The following is a 21,766-nucleotide window of genomic DNA, read 5'->3' on the forward strand; positions in this document are numbered from 1 at the left end:
GGTTGGGAAGATCCCCTGGAGAAGGGAAATGGTAACCCACACCAGTATCCTTGCCTGGGAAAATGTCATGGACAGAGGAGCCTGATAGGCTACAGTCCATGGGGTTGCAAAGAGTCAGACATGAGTGAGTGACTAATAGTAACAGAAATTTAGCCAATTACAAATCACACACCTCCAGTCTAGCAATAAAACTTATCATTTCAACTTCATGTTGTGAAAAAGACTTATAAAATGCAAAAGTAAACTAATCATTTTTTTGCTAAACCAAATTCTAGTGAAAGAATGGATTTCATAAAATCTTAGAACTGGAGAAAATCTTAAAATATTATTCAGTTCCATTAAAACCTATGTAGAAAACTAGAGAGTCTAGAGAAAATATGGGAAAGTGAGTTGATTAGAAATAATTAGAACAGAACACAAAGCTGGACTCAAATATTTGAATGAGGTGAGTTCTTTTATAAAAAGATTAACAATAGGAAGTTCCAGTTAAAATAATGACAAAAATGTAAATCAAGCTGCATTTAGCTTGATTAACTCAGCAAAGGGCTTCAAAAAAGCTGTGCATCTCTTTTACACAAAGGCTTCAGATTAGCAGGTTCAGAAGGAATTGTCTTCAAGGTGAAAACTGTCTGCAGATACCCTGCTTAACTGGAAATAGGCTAGCTACTTTGTTATCGTCAATATCCTGAAAATTTATTTAAATATCCTCACAATTCTTGCTCACAGGCTCCAGGCTTTGAAAACTCAAAAGACTATTTCCCAAGCACAGAGGAGCATCACTTTTGCTGCTTTACTCAATGAGAAATCCTTGACTGAGAGATAAAATCATTTTCTCTTAAAGTTATTCGAGAAATCATGCCCTGTATCTCAGTGGAAAATGCACAGTCGTCAAACACCGTGAGTTCGTTTCAGATGGAGAAGGGGAAGCCCCTGAGTTGAACCCTTACTAACGTGACATTATGGCCGTAACTGTATGTGAACATGAGGTTATCAAGATTACAGTTCCCATGGCATTGATTCCAAAGCATCGCAACACCACGAAGAAGTCTTCTATTTTTAAATAGCCATTCAAGGTTTCTCAAATGGGAAGTGAGACTAATAACAGCATCTAATTTAATGACCATTATGGGAATTAAATCAGATTGCACAAAATGACCTTAGCAGGAAGCCTGGCATGTAAATAGGGCTTCCTATTATTATTTAGTACCTTGGTGGCTCAGATGGTAAAGAATCTGCCTGCATGCAGGAGACCTGGGTTCCATCCCTAGGTGGGGAAGATTCCCTGGAGGAGGGCAAGGGAACCCACTCTAATATTCTTGCCTGGAGAATCCCATGGACAGAGGAGCCTGGTGGGCTACTCGCAAAGAGTTGGACACGACTGAGCGACTAAGCAGAGAACAGCACGCACCACATCACCACTAAACACGCTCAAGTCTCTCTGAGGGGCGGCCTTTCCCATTTCAGGTCCTGCCTCCAGCTCCACATCGAAGCCCCTCTTCACACAACTCCCAGCCCCTTCCCCACAAAAACACACCCACCCACTACAGTCGTGCCTTCCCCCACTTTACTCAGACCGCTTCTGCCAAAGTCACCTCTTTCATTAACCCAGCAGCAAGCACGTCTAGTAATTTCTATGCAGTACAGAAAAACACATTTCGTATTTTACAAAACACAGAGCTGAAATAAAATATACACAAATATTCTAAAATCCATTAAAACCAATTTGATACATACTTTTGGTTTTAAACATAAACTTGATTCCAATTCTTTTCATTTCCTTAGACCATTGCTGTTAGAAAATTTAATAGGAAAAACATAAACAAACCAATGTTCTAAAAGAATCATAATGAATCTTATAGAAGCAAAATGCCAGATTTTCCAAGATAAAAGTTAAATTAATGAATTATTTGTTACTAACTTCCCAGGTATAGTTTTAGTTGGATTATGACAAAATGAAAACCGTGCATCATCTTCTTTGAACTATAAATACAAAGCAGCTTTCATAGCTTTTATTTGGATATTTGATAATTAAAAAAATAGTTGTCAAGTAAAAATTTTAGTCAATAAATACTTGCATAATATTTGGCCTTTGAAAAAAGTTTAACTTCAGTGTCACATATAAAACATATTCTGAGGATAAGTAAAGGTACTGATATTAAAATAAGAGCAGATAAAATGGAAACTATATGACAAGAAAGGCTCAGTCACAAATCTTGCCTTGATTTTCATTTTCTTGAATTCTTCCAAGTGTCCAACCCACCGAAGCCAAGAACAGGGTTGTGGGCCAGCAAAACACTTCAACACACTGTCGTCATCTCCAGGGGAAGAAGGACACTTTCCTAGCCAAGGTATCCTTCTGACAAAGAACTGTACCAGCCTCGCCACCTCTGCCAGTCCCCTTCCGAAGGCTGCTTGCCGTTTGAGAAAATCCGCAGTGCAGCTTCCAGCAGTATCACGCTGACCGGCCTGCTGGGCAGGGCTGTGAGGGGGAAGGCCAGCAGGGCACCGGGCTGCAGGTCAGCTGAGCCCCGACCCAGGGCTTCAGCGAGGGGGGTAAAGCGTGGGGGCAGGGGCATGGTCTGAGACCCGGCCCACACACTCCAAGCCCCGACGCCAGGCTAGGGCGGCATCTTCCCAGAGCGTGGGGCGGGGATGCGGGCTCAGTCGCTTCAGTCCTGTCTGACTCTTTGTGACCCCATGGACGGCAGCCCACCAGGCTCCTCTGTTCATGGGGATTCTCCAGGCAAGAATACTAGAGTGGGTTGCCATGCCCTCCTCCAGGGGATCTTCCCGGCCCAGGGAGCGAACCTGTGTCTCTCAATCTCCTGCGTTGGCGGGAGGTTCTTTACCCACTAATGCAGCCCGGCAAGCCCTTTTCCTACCGTGCACAAAGATGCTAATGGGTAGCTATAGCCTTGGGCGCATGTAACAAAGAAGAAAGAAGCCATACAAAATCTAAGTGACAGAGGGAAGAAGGAAGTAAACCTTTACTTAGTACCTACTCCGTATTAGAACTGCAATGTAAAAGTTTTACATGTATATTATTTCCTTTGCTGTCTTCCTCTCTATAACAAGGGGCACTGTGACTCCCAATTACACAGACGAGAAAAACAGCAGATTTAGTAAACTGCCAAATAGGAGACAGAAAAAAAATTTACACTCAGGTTTATCTTCTGTGAAAAAGGGGGAAATGTGTTAAATAATATGTACCAGCCCTAAGAAAGGTGCTTGGGTTTTATAAGTTGCTACCTTCCCGTTATTCTCAAGATAGAACAAACATTCACGGTAAGAGGTGGCTTCCCATCCAAACCACAAAAGGAAGGGGGAAACTTCAACTCTAAGGTCTCGGACACAAGAAAGCAGCAGAATAAAGCATGAGCATGTCAAAATTAATCAAACTAGGAATGAGACAGTCACTTCAGAAATGAAACTTGGAAAACTGCTGGCTTTCAATCACCAACTCCCATATGTATTCGTCATTAAACAAGGGTCTGATATAGCGGGCTATTTGAATAAAATAAGTTTGTCTTATGAAAGAGGATGGAAAATAACCATCACCGATGCTCCAATTTTCTTAAAAGAATAAATACTATTTTCCATAGAAAGCTTCACCAATGCACAGGCACTACCTGTGTGCCCTGACGACAGCATTTCACTCACCCGAGGCCGAATTCATCATGTTCTGCTGCACTGGCGGGCTGGTCGGGGCGGCGACGCTCATCTGCGAGAGCATGGCCTTCCTGGGGTCCTGCCAGGTCGTCGTCTGATCTATGTGACTGAGACAAAACAGCCCCTGTGTTAGATAACACCGACGAGGCCCTACAAACAGCAGCCTCGCTTATCAAAACAGGTTCGCTGGATGAACTAGCAGGCAAAGGATTCTAAGCAAGCTCTGTGAAAGCAGTCTTACCACCTCACTGCCCTCACCCTTCCTCTGCAAACTTCTGTCATCCTTGTATCACTGAACTTTCTGCTCTTAGATTTTATAAGTGCAAAATCTGAAAGTTATATGTGAAATTTTAAGTGAAGGGAAACCATTTTCACCTAGTAGACAATTATCTGCCATAATTTAAAGTTGAAATGTGATTTATAAATCATCTATAGTAGTCATATAAGTTAAATGCAAAATTCATTAGGGACTCACCCACTTTTTTTCCTCCCAAAGCTATAAATGCCAATTAACCATATAATTTGAAGACCTAGAACCCTTTACACTGCACAAAACACAAAAAGATTAAACATTCTTTTTTTTTTTTTTTTAATTAGTTGGAGGCTAATTACTTCACAGCATTTCAGTGGGTTTTGTCATACATTGATATGAATCAGCCATAGATTTACACTAAACATTCTTATTATACTATATACTCCAAAGCCAAAACAGAAATACAAACTAAGTTTTGATTGTCTCCTGTTGACTACTGAAGGACTTTTTCATCTGCTAAACAAAACATGCAAACATTTTCTATGTACTATTAACTTACTACACAATGTCTAATACATATGCATATGGACATCTCTATCTAAAAAACTGGGGATTAAAAATAGCTAAAAATTACATGAATATGAAACTACAAGGCATCTTGCACGGTATTTGGTTTACGAGCATGCAAAAAAAATATTAGCTTTCATCTTCAAGCAAAATATAATTACTTCAGTGAAAGAAAAAAAATTTAAACCCATGAAACTACCTGAAATCTATCTTGAAGAAATAGAGACGTACTCAAAGATCTATGCCAAGTTCTCTTCTGTATAATTTATAAAAGCTGGATAACATCTAATGAAAGGGACTAATTAAATATTGCTACATATGGTGTACTGTACTGCAGATATTGAAAATATTTTAGAATAATATTTAATAGCAAAGAAAATTAATATTAATAATACAGATTATAGCAGAGTATACAGATTATTAGTTTCTATGCTATTAAATATTATTCTAAAATATTTTCAATATATAGTACATCATATGTAACAATATTTAACTAGTCCCTTTCATTATATGTTATCTGGGTTTCAATTTTTGGGCTTCCCTGATAGCTCAGCTGGTAAAGAATCTGCCTGCAGTTCAGGAGACTCCGGTTCAATTCCTGGGTCAGGAAGATCCGTTAGAGAAGGGGTAAGCTACCCATCGTAGTAGTCTGGCCTGGAGAATTCCAAGGACTATAGTCCATGGGGTTGCAAACAGTCAGACATGACTGAGAGACTTTCAATCACTCACAGCTTTTTAAAGTAGACTGTGTGCTGAAAGCATATGGGAAGGATACACATCAAAATGTTTCTTTTTAATGAATTTTTACTGGAGTATATCTGCTTTATAATATTGTATTAGTTTCTTCCACAGAGCAAAGTGAATCAGCTATACCTTCTAACATCAGAATGTTTTAACAGTGTTTCTCTCTAGATGGCAAAATTACAGAACTTTGCTTAATAATAGGAAAACCTAGAAAGACAGTCATGAGCTCACTATCTTTGAAAAGGGTGTGGAAGGACATTAGAAATAAGGGTTATTTTTTTAAAAAACTCAGATCATTTTTTCTATGGCTGTTTAAATTTCAAATCTGATTTCTCTCTTCTTGAATCATCCCCATGATACTCAGGTAAATGGTAAGGAAATGACACCCTGTGATTAATTTTCTTGAAACCCGAATGCTCTCTCATCAATAATGTTATCTGATCAATAACACAGGGGTCAAGGCTCTGACTAGTGCTGTGCTGTGAATAGTCGCTCAGTCCTGTCCGAATCTTTGTGATCCCACGGACTGAAGCCCACCAGGCTCCTCTGTCCATGGGGATTCTCCGGGCAAGAATACTGGAGTGGGTTGCCACGTGCTCAGGCTAGAACAGACCTTAAGTATTATCTCCTGGAGATGGAAGAATCCTTCTTCCTAAGGAAGGAGAAAGAAGAGGAAAACAGAAGGGGTAAAAAACATGAAAAATTTGTACACTTGGGAATAACAATAATACCTGACAATTGAATGTTATTACACACCAACTAACAATGCTAAGAGAAAATATTTAACTGAGTATACAGTCTCTCAAATATTGCCTTACCGGCACTTCTTTACCAGTCATAGGCGGTTTTCAGCACCTGCACTAGCATTGCTCAGGTCTAGACAATACAGGTAAAACCTTGTTCAAGTCTGGATATGTAAACACCTCATTCCAAGAGGTCACGTGCCTGTCAAGCCCAGTAACAGCTAACTTCTTCCATCCTTCAGTGAGTCAGTGAACAAACTAAACCATAAAATGTTTTCTAGATAGCCTCGTGCTTACAAAGCAGCGCACATGGTAATTAATACAGTCACACTGAGGAAAGAGATCTGAAACCCGTAAGACGACCAAACGCAGGGACTGCTCTGCGTCTCATCGCCTGTTATAACGCTAAGAAGCCAGGGAAAGTGGCCAGGGATTGCTTAGCAGTAGTAGCGGTGAAGTCGCTCAGTCGTGTCCGACTCTTTGCGACCCCATGGACTGCAGCCTACCAGGCTCCTCCGTCCATGGGATTTTCCAGGCAAGAGTACTGGAGTGGGGTGCCACTGCCTTCTCTAGGGGATCTTCCCGACCCAGGGATCGCGTTGTAGGCAGACGCTTTTACCGTCTGAGCCACCAGGGAAGTCATTATTACTAGCTCTTAAATTTCAATGAAATTTGTAGCACCTGCCCACTCCTTGTCTCCAGTACTTCTGAAAATGTTATATTTGTAAGGGGTAAAAGACAAGGATTTTAACTGCTGAAGGTTTTCTGATATCTAACAGCTGGGTTTCTCTGAAAACTAACCAATGACATAAATCACATTAATCCTTCAAAACTAGACTGAAGTCCACCTGTCAGTTTAGGAAGACCCTATTCTGATGACTAGTGGGACAGCAAATCCTCCCAGACAGAGTAGCCAATCCATAAATCTGGTCTTAAGGTTTTCATTTCCTTTAAACAAATTAGGCTTTTAAATATAATGCAGAGAATGTATAGCTTCACTGCTCTTAAGAGTGACTATTTTGCTGAAATGCTACCAAGTGTACAAATGCTAAAATTTCTTTTCCTAAAAACGTTTCTGTTGAACCTCAGTAAGCTGGTCTAGAGAGGTACAGAGCTATTCTATGCTACTTCAGCAAATGTTTCACTTACTCAAAAAAGATCTACTTTTCTTTAAGGAATAAATATGCCATCATCTAAACTGTCCCAAATATAAAAGTCTAAGTGCCTAAAGAACTATGGACAGAGGTTCGTGACATTGTACAGGAGGCAGTGATTAAAACCATGCCCAAGAAAAAGAAATGCAAAAAGGCAAAATACCTGTCTGAGGAGGACTTACAAATAGCTGAGAAAAGAAGAGAAGTGAAAGGCAAAGGAGAAAAGGAAAGATGTTCCCATTTGAATGCAGAGTTCCAAAGAAAAGAAGGGAGAGATAATAAAGTCTTCCTCATTGATCAATTCAAAGAAATAGAGGAAAACTATAGAATAGAAAAGACTATAGAGATCCCTTCAAGAAAATCAGAGATAACAAGGCAACATTTCATGCAAAGATGGACTCAATAAAGGACAGAAATGGTATGGACCTAACAGAAGCAGAAGATATTAAAAACAGGTGGCAAGAATACACAGAAGAACTGTACAAAAAAAAATCATAATAACCCAGATAACCATGATGGTGTGATCACTCACCTAGGGCCAGACATCCTAGAATGTGAACTCAAGTGGGCCTTAGGAAGCGTCACTATGAACAAACCTAGAGGAGGTGATGGAATTCCAGCTGAGCTATTGAAAATCCTAAAAGAGGATGCTGTTAAGGTGCTACACTCAATATGCCAGCAAATTTGGAAAACTCAGCAGTGGCCACAGGACTGGAAAATGTCAGTTTTCATTCCAATCCCAAAGAAAGGCAATCCCAAAGAATGTTCAAACTACTGCACAACTGACTGCACTCATTTCACGATAACAAAGTAATGCTCAAAATTCTCCAAGTCAGGCTTCAATAGTACATGAACCAAGAACTTCCAGACATTCAAGTTGGATTTAGAAAAGAGAGAGGAACCAGAGATCAAATTGCCAACATTCGCTGGATCATAGAAAGAGCAAGAGAATTCCAGAAAAAACATCTGCTTCATTGACTACGCTAAAGCCTCTGACTGTGTGGATCACAATAAACTGTGGAAATTTTTTTTAAGAAATGGGAATACCAGACCACTTTACCTGCCTCCTGAGAAACCTGTATGCAGGTCAAGAAGCAACAGTTAGAACCAGACATGGAACAATGGACTGGTTCAAAATTGGGAAAGGAGTATGTCAAGGCTGTACATCGTCATTCTATTTGTTTAACTTATATGCAGAGTACATCGTGGGAAATGCCGGGCTGGATGAAGCACAAGCTCGAATCAAGACTGCCAGGAAAAATATCAACAACCTCTAATTTGCAAATAACACCACCCTTATGGCAGAAAGCGAAGAGGAACTAGAGAACCTCTTGATGAAAAGTGAAAGAGGCGAGTGAAAAAGCTGGCTTAAAACTCAATATTCAAAAAACTAAGATTAGGGCATCCAGTCCCATCACTTCATGGCAAATAGATGGGGTAACAATGGAAACGGTGACAGATTTTATTTTCTTGGGTTCCAAAATCACTGCAGATGGTGACTGAAGCCACAAAAATAAAAGACACTTGCTTCTTGGAAGAAAAGCTATGACAAACCTAAACAGTGTATTAAAAAGCAGACACATTACCTTGCCAACAAAGGTCCATCTAGTCAAAGTTATGGTTTTTCCAGTGGTCATGTATGGATGTGAGAGTTGGACCACAAAGAAGACTGAATGTCAAAGAACTGATGCTTTTGAGCTGTGGTGTTGGAGAAGACTCTTGAGAGTCCCTTGGACTGCAAGGAGATCCAACCAGTCAACCCTAAAAGCAATCAATCCTGAATATTCACTGGAAGGACTGATGCTAAAGCTCAAGCTCCAGTACTTTGGCCATCTGATGCAAAGAGCCGATTGATTAGAAAAGACCCTGATGATGGGAAAGCTTGAAGGCTGGAGGAGAAGGGGACGAAAGAGGATGAGATGGTTGGATGGCACCACTGACTCGATGGACATGGGTTTGAGTAAACAGACTCCTGGCGATGGTGAAGGACAGGGAGGCCCGGTGTGCTGCAGTGCATGGGTTACAGAGAGTCACCACTGAGAAAGTGAACAACAGTAACAAACTGTCCCAACTATAAAAGCATGTGACCATTTAGATGCCAAAAGGAACAGGAAACAAAATTAACTTTAGAATTTTTGTCTTCACTTATTCTAGTTTTCCTTTTTACCACAAGAGTAAGAATCTTTATAAAAAACATTTCATACAACAAAGAAGTATTTTTTGTTAAGAAATTTTGCTCCTCCACCAGATATCTGCATGGGACTTTCCTTCATCTCCTCTGATATTTGCTCAAACGTCTTATCCTCAGAGAGGATTTCTGTAGTCATGTCATTTAAAATCCACCCTATTTAAACTCTACTCCTTCACTTTATTTTTGTTTGATTATCTTTTATCATCATCTGACACATAATATACTTATTGTATTCATCTATTTTCTCCAACAAGCTCCAGAGGAAAAGGCACTTTTACTTATTTTGTTAACTACCGTTCTTCAATGATTAGTAGAGTGCTTGATAAATATTTGTCAATGAATTAATGAAAACTTTTTCCTTTCTGACCTAAGGACTCAAACTGTCTCCCAAAGTCCTTGCAGTCTTAAAGACTAACCTTATCAACACCCATCTTCTTTTCCAAAAATGTAATCACAGGCAAACACTACAGACCCACTAGAAATCGCAATAAGGAGATTACTGGTAACACTGGCAAGAGCAGATTCAGGGGCGTGATGAGGGTCGAGTCAATAGGAGGTAAGAAAATCCACTTATGAATGGGTATGAATTTTTGTTTTTTTCAGGAAGTGTTTAAGTGTGATTGAAAACAGAGTGGCTGAAGATTTGCTCAGGGAGCATTTGAAGAGTTCCAGCCATCCATCAGAGCGTGAGAAGGGCAGGTGTAGACACGGCGTCCACTGTGCCCGGGAGGTGGGGGAGGAGGGGCAAGGCAGGGCAAATAATTTCACGGTTGGTCAGCTCATCGCATTCCAGTGTGATGGCTTCTTTCTCTTATTGAAAGATCTATCATCACGAGGATTAACGAGGGTGTACCTCCACTATGCAAATAGAAAACTGAGGGAACGAGGACTTCCTTGGAGGTCTAGTGGTTAAGAATCTGCCTGGTAATGCAGGGGACACGGGTTCAATCCCCGACTGGGGAACTAGGACCCCACATGCCCCACCACAACTGCAGCCCATGCAAACTGGAGTCTGTACACAACAACGGGAGTCTGCGCGTGCCACTGAAGGGCCGAGCCTGCCCCACGGAGACCCAGCATGCAGCAAGCAAGGCCTGACCCAGCCGAGTAAGTGAACAAACACTGAAAAAAGAGACCAAGGCGCATGGACACGGTCACACAGCCAGTCCACAGCAGGACTGCACGGTGTCCAGGAGTTCTGAAAGCAATTTCCGTACTAGAAATACACATGAAAAGGAGAAGACTTAAAAACATAAATCTTTGCAATATACACTGAAAAACAAATATACTGCATAAATGCTGAAGAGGGAATATAATGGCATGGTACTGAAGACTCAATAAAAGATGACAAAATATTAAGAAACACAATTTCTATTACTACTGGAATATAAACTTCTTGAAGAAAGTGCACCTGGGAGACTGCCTGGTATATAGTTCAGTCGCTCAGTCGTGTCCGACTCTTTGCGACCCCATGAATCGCAGCACGCCAGGCCTCCCTGTCCATCACCAGCTCCCGGAGTTTACTCAAACTCACGCCCATCGAGTCGGTGATGCCAACCAGCCATCTCATCCTCTGTCGCCCCATTCTCCTCCTGCCCCCAATCCCTCCCAGCATCAGGGTCTTTTCCAATGAGTCAACTCTTTGCATGAGGAGGCCAAAGTATACAGTAGGGCTCAGTAAACATGTAAACGGCATAAACACTAAAGCAGTGTGCATTATTTAAGAATGTAGGTAAGTAAGAGTTCACATAAATGCTCATCTGAGAAACGGGTGAAAAGAATTTTCACTTAAACTGAAGATTCTAAAAAATGTCAAATTAAAAATAACAGAACCAAAATATATAAACCAAGGAGATAAAATTAAGAAAAACTCATAAAACAGTATTTTTCAGAGTTAAATGTATGAGTACTTATATATAACATAGAAAATAATTTAAAATTTAGTTTATCTTGTTCCTAAGGATAGTCTAGCTGCTAAACCTACTGTGAAAGTGAAAGTCACTTAATCGTGTCTGACTCTTTGTGACTCCATGGACTGTAGCCCGCCAGGCTCCTCTGTCCATGGAATTCTCCAGGCAAGGATACTGGAGTGGGTAGCCATTCCCTTCTCCAGGGGATCTTCCCAACCCAGGGCTCCAAACCCAGGTCTCCTGCATTGCAGGTGGATTCTTTACCAGCTGAGCCACAAAGGAAGCTTGTGGGTACCCTATCCCTTCCCTAGCGGATCTTCCCGACCCAGGAATCGAATCAGGGTCTCCTGCATTGCAAGCAGATTCTTCACCAACTGAGCTATCAGGGAAGCCTTACTACAGGAAAATAATGTGTGAAATTCTCTAGCCCCTTCAAGGTATGTAAATAAATTAGTTTCTGCTATTATTCTGGAAAAGGAAAGGTGACTGAATTTATGACCAAGATATGACCTTACTCTAGAGCAGTTATAGCTGGGAAACAGTGACCCTCTCAAAAGTCTGGACTGATGAAACATAAGCAGCTGTACTTTGACCAAGGTCCGATCTCTCCGGTGTATGCAGAGCCATCTCCTATTGGCTTTAGTCTTTTACTTTATATTGCAGAATCTGGCCTTACGTATTGGATGCCTTAGTAGAATGCATATAGACACAAAAAGGGCAGAAATCCAAAGTGAATTATTAGTACTACTGACTTTTCACATAATCCCACAAAAGTTAATTGAAGCTACAGTATGCAGAAATATTTGAAGATCTTTCTGTCCTCCTATGAGACGTAAACCTTATGAAACTTAAGCGTGGGCAAGGAACATATGGAATTCTGATCTTATAAAGAAGAACATTACCATCACATCTTCAAATTCGAAGCGAGAAAACCATAAGAACATGAAATGCTGCCTGAAGCTACAGTGGGGAGACTCATCCCCCCAGGACCGGTGTTCAACAGCAAAGATGATACTGTGTGACTGTTCTATGAGTCTCTCACAAAAGTTGAACAAAATAATCATTTCCTACAGTGTATTAAGATTAAGTGATATGCCCAAGGACAGCCAACGAGTATGCAGTAGAAATGGGATTTAAACTCAGGAATGAATTGATACAAAAATCTGTATTCTTTGAACCATTATCACAATTTCTCTTCTGCTGTGAGAGTATTGTCAGTATTGTTTAGATTTCTTAAAACTAACCTCTACATCACCAACCTTCCCTCCTCCAATCCCTGTAATAATTAAGTACAAGGAGACAAAAATCTCTGCAACAACACTCAGTAGACCAAACACCCAATCACACAAAGCCAGGATTAAAATACACGTTTTTAGCTTCTAACTCAGTGCCCTTTTCAGTTCACCTTACTGATCACTAAATAGGAAAAGATTTTCTAAAATGATAATCTGACACTCTACAGAATAAAATCTTTCCAGGGAATGTAATTTAAGGAGAGAATCAGAATTCTTTTACAGAATCAGAATTCTTTTACATGCTTCCTCGTTCAATCCCGGGTGGTTAAGAATCCGCCTCCCAGTTCAGCAAGTGCGGGTTTGATCCCTGGCCTGGGAACTAAGATCCCACAGACCACAGGGCAATTAAGCTACAACTACTGAGCCCATGCGCCACAACTAGGGAAGTCCACACGCTCCAACGAACACCCAGGGCAGCCCCAGAAAAAAGGCTATTCCAGGACAAGCAGATGAGCTCTGCAATGGGAACCAAAGTTGTCTTTGGTAAAATGCACAGTCATTAGAGATGCTGGTGCTTGGTTAACTGATGGCATTGGTGAAGACATAAACTGGTTATGGAATATTTCTAATCTTCTAATCTGGTGGTTTGTAGCTCTGCAGTGACACTGGTTTTTCTCTTTCTTATTTTGTTTCCTACTTTGGAAACAAGATTATTGGCACTGGTATAAATTAAGATACAGGTATGATAACCTGCAAGTTGCTTCCCTATCTAAACATAGCGTTCTCTTGTTATAACATAGGGTCTAATCTTCTGAGAAAGTACTGGTTTTAAGGACTTCTGTTAAATCATTCTGCAGAATCTACTAAAAGTAACTGTCCCTATTATTTATGTCAACAGATACTGTCACAATGGCACATAAACAACTGTTTTAAGAAAGCAGTGAATCAATTTTAGAAGTGGTTCATGGAGAGATAGCTTAGATAGCATGTGTGACTTTATAAATTCCTCATTGCAAATCAACTGTTATCAATATTATATAATCAACAGCTATATAAGTGTCTTCATCTTCGACTACACAGAATATAATCAATCTGATTTAAGAAATGACCGTCTGGTGATGTCCATGAATAGAGTCATCTCCTGCAGGAGTTTGCTATGACCAGTGCGTTCTCTTGGAAGAACTCTATTAGCCTTTGCCCTGCTTCATTTTGTACTCCAAGGCCAAACTTGCCTGTTATGCCAGGAATCTATTGACTTCCTACTTTTGCATTTCAGTCCCTTATGATGAAAAGGACATCTTTTTTTGGTCTTCGTTCTATAAGGTCTTTTAGGTCTTCTTAGGCATCAGTGGTTGGGGCATAGACTTGGATTGCCGTGATGCTGAACGTCTGCATTGAAAATGAACTGGGCTCCTTCTGTCATCACTGAGACGGCACCCAGCGCTGCATCCCGGGCTCTCTGCTGGCTCTGAGGGCCACTCCATTTCTTCTACCTGAATCCTGCCCGCGGTAGTAGACCTAATGGCCATCTGAGTTAAATTCACCCATTCTAGTCCACTTTAGTTCACTGACTCCTAAAATGTTGATGTTCACTCTTGCCATCTCCTTGACCATGTAAAATTTACCTTAATTCATGGATCTAACATTCCAGGTTCCTATGCAATATTGTTCTTTGCAGCATCGGACTTCCTCAGAATCTACTAAAAGTACCTCTCCCTATTCTTTACTTCAACAGATACTGTCACGACGGCACATAAACCACCACCACCAGACACATCACAATTGATGTCGTTTCTGCTTTGGCCCGGCCTCTTCACTCTTTCTGGAGCTATTTCTCCCCTCTCAACTGGTATCATGTTGAACAGCTACCAACCTGGAGGGTAGCTGGTAGCTCATCTTCTGCTGTCATCTCTTCTTGCTTTTCACACTGTTCATGGGGTTCTTGAAGCAAGAATACTGAAGCGGTTTGCCATTCCCTTCTCCAGTGGACCACGTTTTGTCAGAATCTTCACCATGACCCGTCCGCCTCGGGTGGCCCTACGCGGCATGGCTCATGGTTTCACTGAGCTACACAAGGTTGCGATCCATGTGATCATTTTAGTTGGCTTTGTGCAAGCTTCCTGATGGGAGGAACTGGCTGTGGGGAATATATCTACTTCTGCTTTATTGACTACGCTAAGTCTCTGACTGTGTGGATCTCAAATTTGTGGAAAGTTCATGAAGAGATGGGAATACCAGACAACCTTACCTATCTCCTAAGAAACCTGCATGCAGGTCAAGAAGCAACAGCTAGAACCGAACATGGAACAAAGGACTGGTTCAAAATTGGGAAAGGAGTAGGTCAAGGCTGTATATTCTCACCCTGCTTATTTAACTTATATGCAGAGTACATCATGTGAAATGCTGGGCTGGATGAATCACAAGCTGGAGCCAAGACTGCAACATCAACAGCCTCAGATATTCCTGAAGGTAAAAGAGGAGAATCAAAAAGCTGGCTTAAAACTCAGCATTCAAAAAATCAAGATCACGGTATGCGGTCCCATCACTTCATGGCAAATAGATGAGGAAAAGTGGAAACAGTGACAGATTTTATTTTCTTGGGCTCCAAAATCACTGCGAATGGTGACTGCAGCCTTGAAATTAAAACACACTTACTCCTTGGAAGAAAAGCTAAGACAAACCAAAACAGCATATCAAAAAGCATAAACATCATTTTGCCAACAAAGTGATATATCACTATATCACATAGTCAAAGCTATGGTTTTTCCAATAGTCATGTAGAGGTGTGAGAACTGGACCATAAAGAAGTCAGAGTGCCGAAGAATTTGATGGTTTCAAAGTGTGGTGCTGGAGAAGACTCTTGAGAATTCCTTGAACAGCAAGGAGATCAAACCAGTCAATCCTAAAGGAAATCAGCCCTGAATATTCACTGGAAGGACTGATGCTGAAGCTCCAGTACTCTGGCCACCTGATGCGAAGATGTGACTCACTGGAAAAGACCCTGATGCTGGGAAAGATCGAGAGCAGAAGGGGACGACAGAGGATGCAATGGTTGGATGGCATCACCGACTCAATGGACGTGAGCTTGAGCAAACTGTGGAAGATACTGAAGGACAGGGAGGCCTGGCGTGCTGCAGCCCATGGGATCGCAGAGTCAGACACGACTGAGCAACTGCTCAGCAGCAGGGTACCAGTGAGACGCCCTCACGAGCAGTCCACGGGGGCGCAGAGTCAGACAAAAGCTGGCGACTGAACAACAACAACATCAACTTAATGTAAACATCTGTTTCTTTTGAGACATCTGCTATATTTCTTGAGACTACTGTTTTTCCTCCAGTAATCTCTTCCCCAACTGGCCCACAAAATACTTAATTTCTACCTAACCTTCTCAAGACCCAGATCCTTCATTTCAGAATTCTCCTCTATGGAACAGTAAGAAAAAGCACACATGGATTCAAATTCCAGTCTCAAATGTGTCAATGACAAACTGGGTTGTACAGGCAGGTCGTTTTATCAAATGGTTTCATCTTCATTAAAATAAGACTGACATATTTACTTACTTGTCATGGTTTTGAAGAATAAATTTAGCAGCATATAAAAAAAGCATCTAGGATTGTGGTTCCTGGTATACAAAAAGCCCTCAAATATTTTTCCTGATTTCAGTCAGTCAGTTCAGTTGCTCAGTCATGTCTGACTCTTTACAACCCCATGGACTGCAGCACGCCAGGCTTTCCTGTCCCTTACCATCTCCCAGGGCTTGCTCAAACTCATGTCCATCACGTCGGTGATGCCATCCAACCATCTCATCCTCTGTCGTCCCCTTCTCCTCCTGCCCTCAATCTTTCCCAACATCAGGGTCTTTTCAAATGAGTCAGCTCTTCGCATCAGGGGGCCAAAGTATTGAAGTTTCAGCTTCAGCATCAGTCCTTCCAATGAATATTCAGGACTGATCTCCTTTAGGATGGACTGGCTGGATCTCCCTGCAGTCCAAGGGACTCTCAAGAGTCTTCTCCAACACCACAGTTCAAAAGCATCAAAAGTATTTCTGACTTCATTTCTGTGCTAGTTCAAAACAGGAAAAACTTCATAGTAGACAGATAAAGTCAAGAGAATATTTAAGAATGAGATGAGTTTGGTTAAGTGAGAATGACAGATTCAGGGCTTTAAGAACTCTGAAAAAGAGTTTAGTTTTCCTCTGGTAGGTGATGAAGAGATGTAGTACACACAGGTTTTGGGGCAAAAAACAAAATGCCTCTGGACCCTAAGTTCAGTCTGCACATATCTATCTGCTTAGAATAAGAATGAACTAGAAAAGGAACTGTGCAAGCACAATCATACTGGCTCTGAGGGAAGAGCAGCTAAGTGATTTGAAAGTAAAAGAAAACTGCCATCCGTATAAGCAAGTATCTTAAAATACTGTTAAAAATCACTCTAATTTTAACTTAAGTCATTAAGGTGGTCAACTTTATCCACCTAAACCAAGGGCAAAGAAGATGCTACATTTCTTATGAATGAGGCAAAGCCCATCCCAACAAATTCTAAGGTGCTCTTCAAATTCGTTCTTGTACATTTTATCTATCACATACTAAATCCATAAGCTTTACTTAAGGAATACTGAGCAACATAATGGGAAATGAGTTTTATAGTGATAGAAAAATACCGATGACTTTTCTTATCTCTATCCTAAAAATTTAGGATAACCTTATGTTACGCACTAGTGAAAGTATTAGAGAACTAAGCTAAAGTAGTTTAGCAAAATAATTTTAGTGATCAACATTAACACCGATAAAAGTTGAACACCTCAAGGAATGGATATCTAACAACTTCTCATGGCCCTGCTCTGTAAGAGCGCGGGCCTTGAGGGCTGCCCTGGTGGCCAGTGGTTGAGACTCTGGGCTTCCACTGCAGGGGGCACGGGGTCCATCCCCGCCCAGGAAACGAAGATACTGCATGCCACGCGGCGTGGCCAAGAAATGGAAGAAAACGGAGTGCGGGCCTTGAGCCAGCAGAATTGACAAAACTTTGGCAGGAAGCCTCAGGCTCTGTCCAACGCGCTGATTAAGAATCTGTGGGTTAACAAGATCCATAGGAGATTTGTGAGCTCATTATAGTTTGAGAAACACTGCCTTAGACACTACTTTGAGACTGGATCACCTACGCTGTGTTTTAAGGATGACTAATGCCTGGAGGGTAAATATTTTGTATACATGAAGAGCTATATAGTTTAGATATTACACTTAAAGCAAAACCAATAGCCTGTGGTAAAAACTCAATCTTCAGTTTGCACCATCCCTGCAGAAGGGCACAAGGACATGCACCCGTTCCCGACTGCAGCAGTGAGGCGCCCCTCACATCACGAGGAGAGCGCACACTACTGTCTGCATGGCTGGCTGCACTGGTCCTAGTGTTTCCTGCCCCTTCACGCCGACTCTTAATGCAAAACAAAACAGAGTGCTACAGCTTTTCAAAAACTGACTTGGTACTGTATGACACATTTTTATTTAAAGCAACAACTCTCAATTTAGAAACTGGGGAAAGGGTATTTTTGGTTATCACAGTCATAAGCATCTAATGGGGAGAGAGTACTGGATGCTAGGTTTCCTGTAATGCAGTAGATGGTCTCCCACCATTTCTGAATGTCATGCCAGACATTCATGGATATAAAAATCCAAATTGAATACAAAACTCCATTTTATACATAGACAAAGTATGTTTTGCACAATTTTAGTTACATACCAAACTTTTCTGGAAAGCAATCAATTATACTTAGTTTTGTTTGGAAATCTGTTAATAGTGTATTCTTTTTGGATAATCACATCATCACAGCAATGCCCCCTGGTATTTTAGTTACCAACTCAGTACAATTGGTCTTTATTCAAAACTGCCAAGTTCATGGCAACTTTAGATACGGATGCAGGCACCTGACTACTCTATTAGAGCTTCGAGTATATTAGAATGCCCAAGCATTTATAGGGCTTCCCTGGTGGCTCAGACAGTAAAGAATCTGCCTGCAACACAGGAGACCTGGGTTTGATCCCCAGGTTGGGAAGATCCCCTGGAGAAGGGAATGGTTACCCACTCCAGTACTCTTGCCTGGAGAATTCCATGGACAGAGGAGCCTGGTGGGATACAGTCCATGGGATCACAAAGAGTTGGACACGATTGAGTGACTGACACAGACGAAAATCTCTAAGTTAATATCTGTGTTGTTTGATCATAAATTACTTTATTTCTCCTCCATATTGCATACGTTTGATATAATGCTAACTTTTAAAAATTATGTATGTAGTTACATAAAAATTTTACTTTAGGATGATAATAAATACTTTCCGAAATATTTCTTACTAAGAGACTGATGGGATTGATAGAGATAAGAACCATTGCATTTAGAGACCATAAACTATAAACAGCATTTTTAGCTTAAGTCTAAGATGTCTTTTCCATCAGATTATGAATTTCTGGAGGGCAAATGATCTCACTCTCCCTCCCATCTACATTTCAATGAACACAGTGCTCTGCATAAATGCTCACTACTAACTCCTCTGATGAGTTTAAAGCTTATTCTACTGGGTTATTTTTTAACCACCAAGTAATACCTGTGACCTAAATCCTAAATGGGTTCAACTGCAATGGAGGGTGTGGCATATTTGTGAGAAATAAATAAGTTAGATGTTGAGAATAAAGATAAAATCCTGCCCCCAAGACTCTTAAGTAATGAGAAATAAACACCAATATTTCAAGATAAGGCGTTAAGGGTAACAATGTAGTTATACACAGTAAGAACAAAATGGTGGTTTACAACATCCTGGATTTTAGGTGGAGAAAAGATGGCAGAGAAGGAGTTAAATGTCCTCGAAAGCCCCAGTAAAATACTTGCAATCTCTGTTAAAATCTAGAACTAATACCAGTAAAATGAAGCTGCCATAAACTTATAAACTTAAGACTAACTATATAATTTGTATGGTTTACTCCCTTTTCATACTCCACTTTTGAAAAAGTTTTCTTCTAAACTATAAAACCACTTTTTCACAAAATCCCAGCAGTGTAGTCCTAAATTGTTTGTACCTTATGGCTACCTAACAAATTGGTTCTTTTCAACTTTGCCAAGATTCTGTGACATTAGATGGCACAAATTGGTCATAAGAATTTAACAACATAATTTACAAACTAAACCAATAGAAATTTTACAAAATTACATCTGACAAATCTTTAATCTCCTAACACACCTTTCAGACCCTGTGTTGCAACAGGGGAAAACAAAACAAAAAAAGGGTTTGTTTTTTTTTTTGGCAATAGTGACTTGCTCTGATAGATCCTTTGATAAAATGCGTCTTTGTGAATTTATCTTTTGTTGCTTGGGCTTATAAATCAAGGACATTGTGGGAACTGTTGGAAGTTCCTACTTCTTTCCAATAAAGGTAAACAAAGATGAAATGAGAGAAGTGTGCTTGCTTTCATGCTTATAGATATCTGGGCCACCAAACCACCACAATTCTTTAAGAATGTAAGAAAATTTGTACTTAAAAGTGTATGCAAGACCACAAAACCTAAGTATCTAATGAGAAGACAAGTGACCAAACCAAAGGATTCTTTTTATCAAACAAAGCTGACTTTTGAGAAACAACAAAAAATAAGAAAACTGGATAACCAGGAATAACACAAAGTAGATATGAAAAATGTTTTCATTTAAAAATTGTTACTGCTGTCAGGCCCTCGAAATACTATGATGGCAGGACTGGTTCTAAAATTCAGAAGAGCGGGCAGTCAGCCCAGATTTATTGCTCACTTATCAAGCCAATGTTTGTTGTGCAAGTGTTATTTATAGAGTCACATGCTAGAGGCTGTTCCCAAGCTAGCTAAACCTACACGCCTAATTGACCCTAGGAACAATGATACATTGTTCAACCTAATCCTTCTATGAGCTAGTTTCTAAGCCACAACCATATGCTTTTTACATTTGTACATATCTACCACGAACTATTTTTAGAATCTTCAAAAATTCAGAGATAGGCATATACTATCATTTCTTGATAAGGATGAGAAAACTTACAGATTTCACTTATACTACAACACAGTATTTATAATGAATTTAAATTAATATCTTATATTTAACTGGACAATCACTAAAGGCTTAAAAATGAGTTAAAATTATGAACAATTAATTGTGGGCAGAAACACATAAAAGCAAATGTGACAACTGATTATATTCCACTCTACAAATTGTATAACCACAGTGCAATCTGACCCTATAGCCTCAGGTTAAATAAACTGAGTACTTGATCACAAGTAGGATGGAGGAGGAAATGGCAACCCACTCCAGGATTCTTGCCTGGAAAACTCCATGGACAGAGGAGCCAAGCAAGCTACAGTCCACGGGGTCACAAAGAGTCGATCACGACTGAGCATGCATGCACGTACAAATATGAAAACAGTTTAAGCCCAAACTTAACCATGTTCTCGTATAAAAGTGACACACCCATATACATCTCCCTTGGAAATGGGTATTCCCTAAAGCGGGCGTGGGATGCAGCAGCTTTGAGAATAATGCCAAAGCTCTAGTGGAGGCTTCTTAAAACACACAGTTCTCTCAAACTTGATTCCAGATGGCTTTTATCTGTAGTTAGGTTCAGCAACATTCTTTCAATAATGACTGAGAACATTCTCAGCAAAAGTTCAAAAAAAAGTGTCCTTATTCCATGTTATAGAAAAAGTCAGATGTCATCACAGCAAGAATTGAGGCTCATAATTTTGTTAACAGAAGACCAGAGTTCAAGTCTCTTGATTCTCAATTATAAGGTCTACCTAGATTCTTTCATAAGAGTCATCTTAAAGAAAAAAGAAACAGCTGAATGGCAGAATTATGATGAAAAAAACTTTTTGAGAGTTCTGAGAAATATTAAGACACAGAAAATATATAAACATTATTCAAAATATGGTCCTTAAACCACCTGCATCACAATTACCTGGAAGATTTATTAGCTCCTCAGTATTTTAAAGCAGGATAAGAGTGAAGAACAATTTATCATATATTTTTATGTATTTTTTCATAATCTGAGATCATTATATACAATAACAAGACATTCATTTACCAGAAGAGCTAAATGAGGAATACAATACAACCATTCTAAAGGCAGTTGATGATTTTCTCACATTCCCTTGTAATCCTTAGAGTGATATTCCTTAGCAAATACTGTTTTAAATTAATCTACTAGATGTCAGATTGTCAAAATGAAGTGAACTTTCTTATATATATATGTTAGACCTTGGCAGTATCATCCTTTCATTTTAAAATTGTCAGTC

At 40.2% G+C, this 21,766-nt stretch overlaps 1 protein-coding gene across 8 annotated transcripts in view; it reads right to left on the reverse strand.

Moving 5' to 3' along the window:
• Positions 1 to 21,766, reverse strand: part of YAP1 (Yes1 associated transcriptional regulator) — a 125,353-nt gene that overhangs the window by 60,984 nt on the left and 42,603 nt on the right. For all 8 annotated transcript variants that reach the window (XM_043482663.1, XM_043482667.1, XM_043482665.1 and 5 more), the window contains exon 3: positions 3,661 to 3,776. In XM_043482663.1, the coding sequence (XP_043338598.1) occupies positions 3,661 to 3,776 (116 nt within the window). The remainder of the gene's footprint in view (positions 1 to 3,660; positions 3,777 to 21,766) is intronic.

Source organism: Cervus canadensis, chromosome 11 (genome assembly GCF_019320065.1).
Source record: "Cervus canadensis isolate Bull #8, Minnesota chromosome 11, ASM1932006v1, whole genome shotgun sequence".
NCBI lineage: Eukaryota > Metazoa > Chordata > Mammalia > Artiodactyla > Cervidae > Cervus > Cervus canadensis.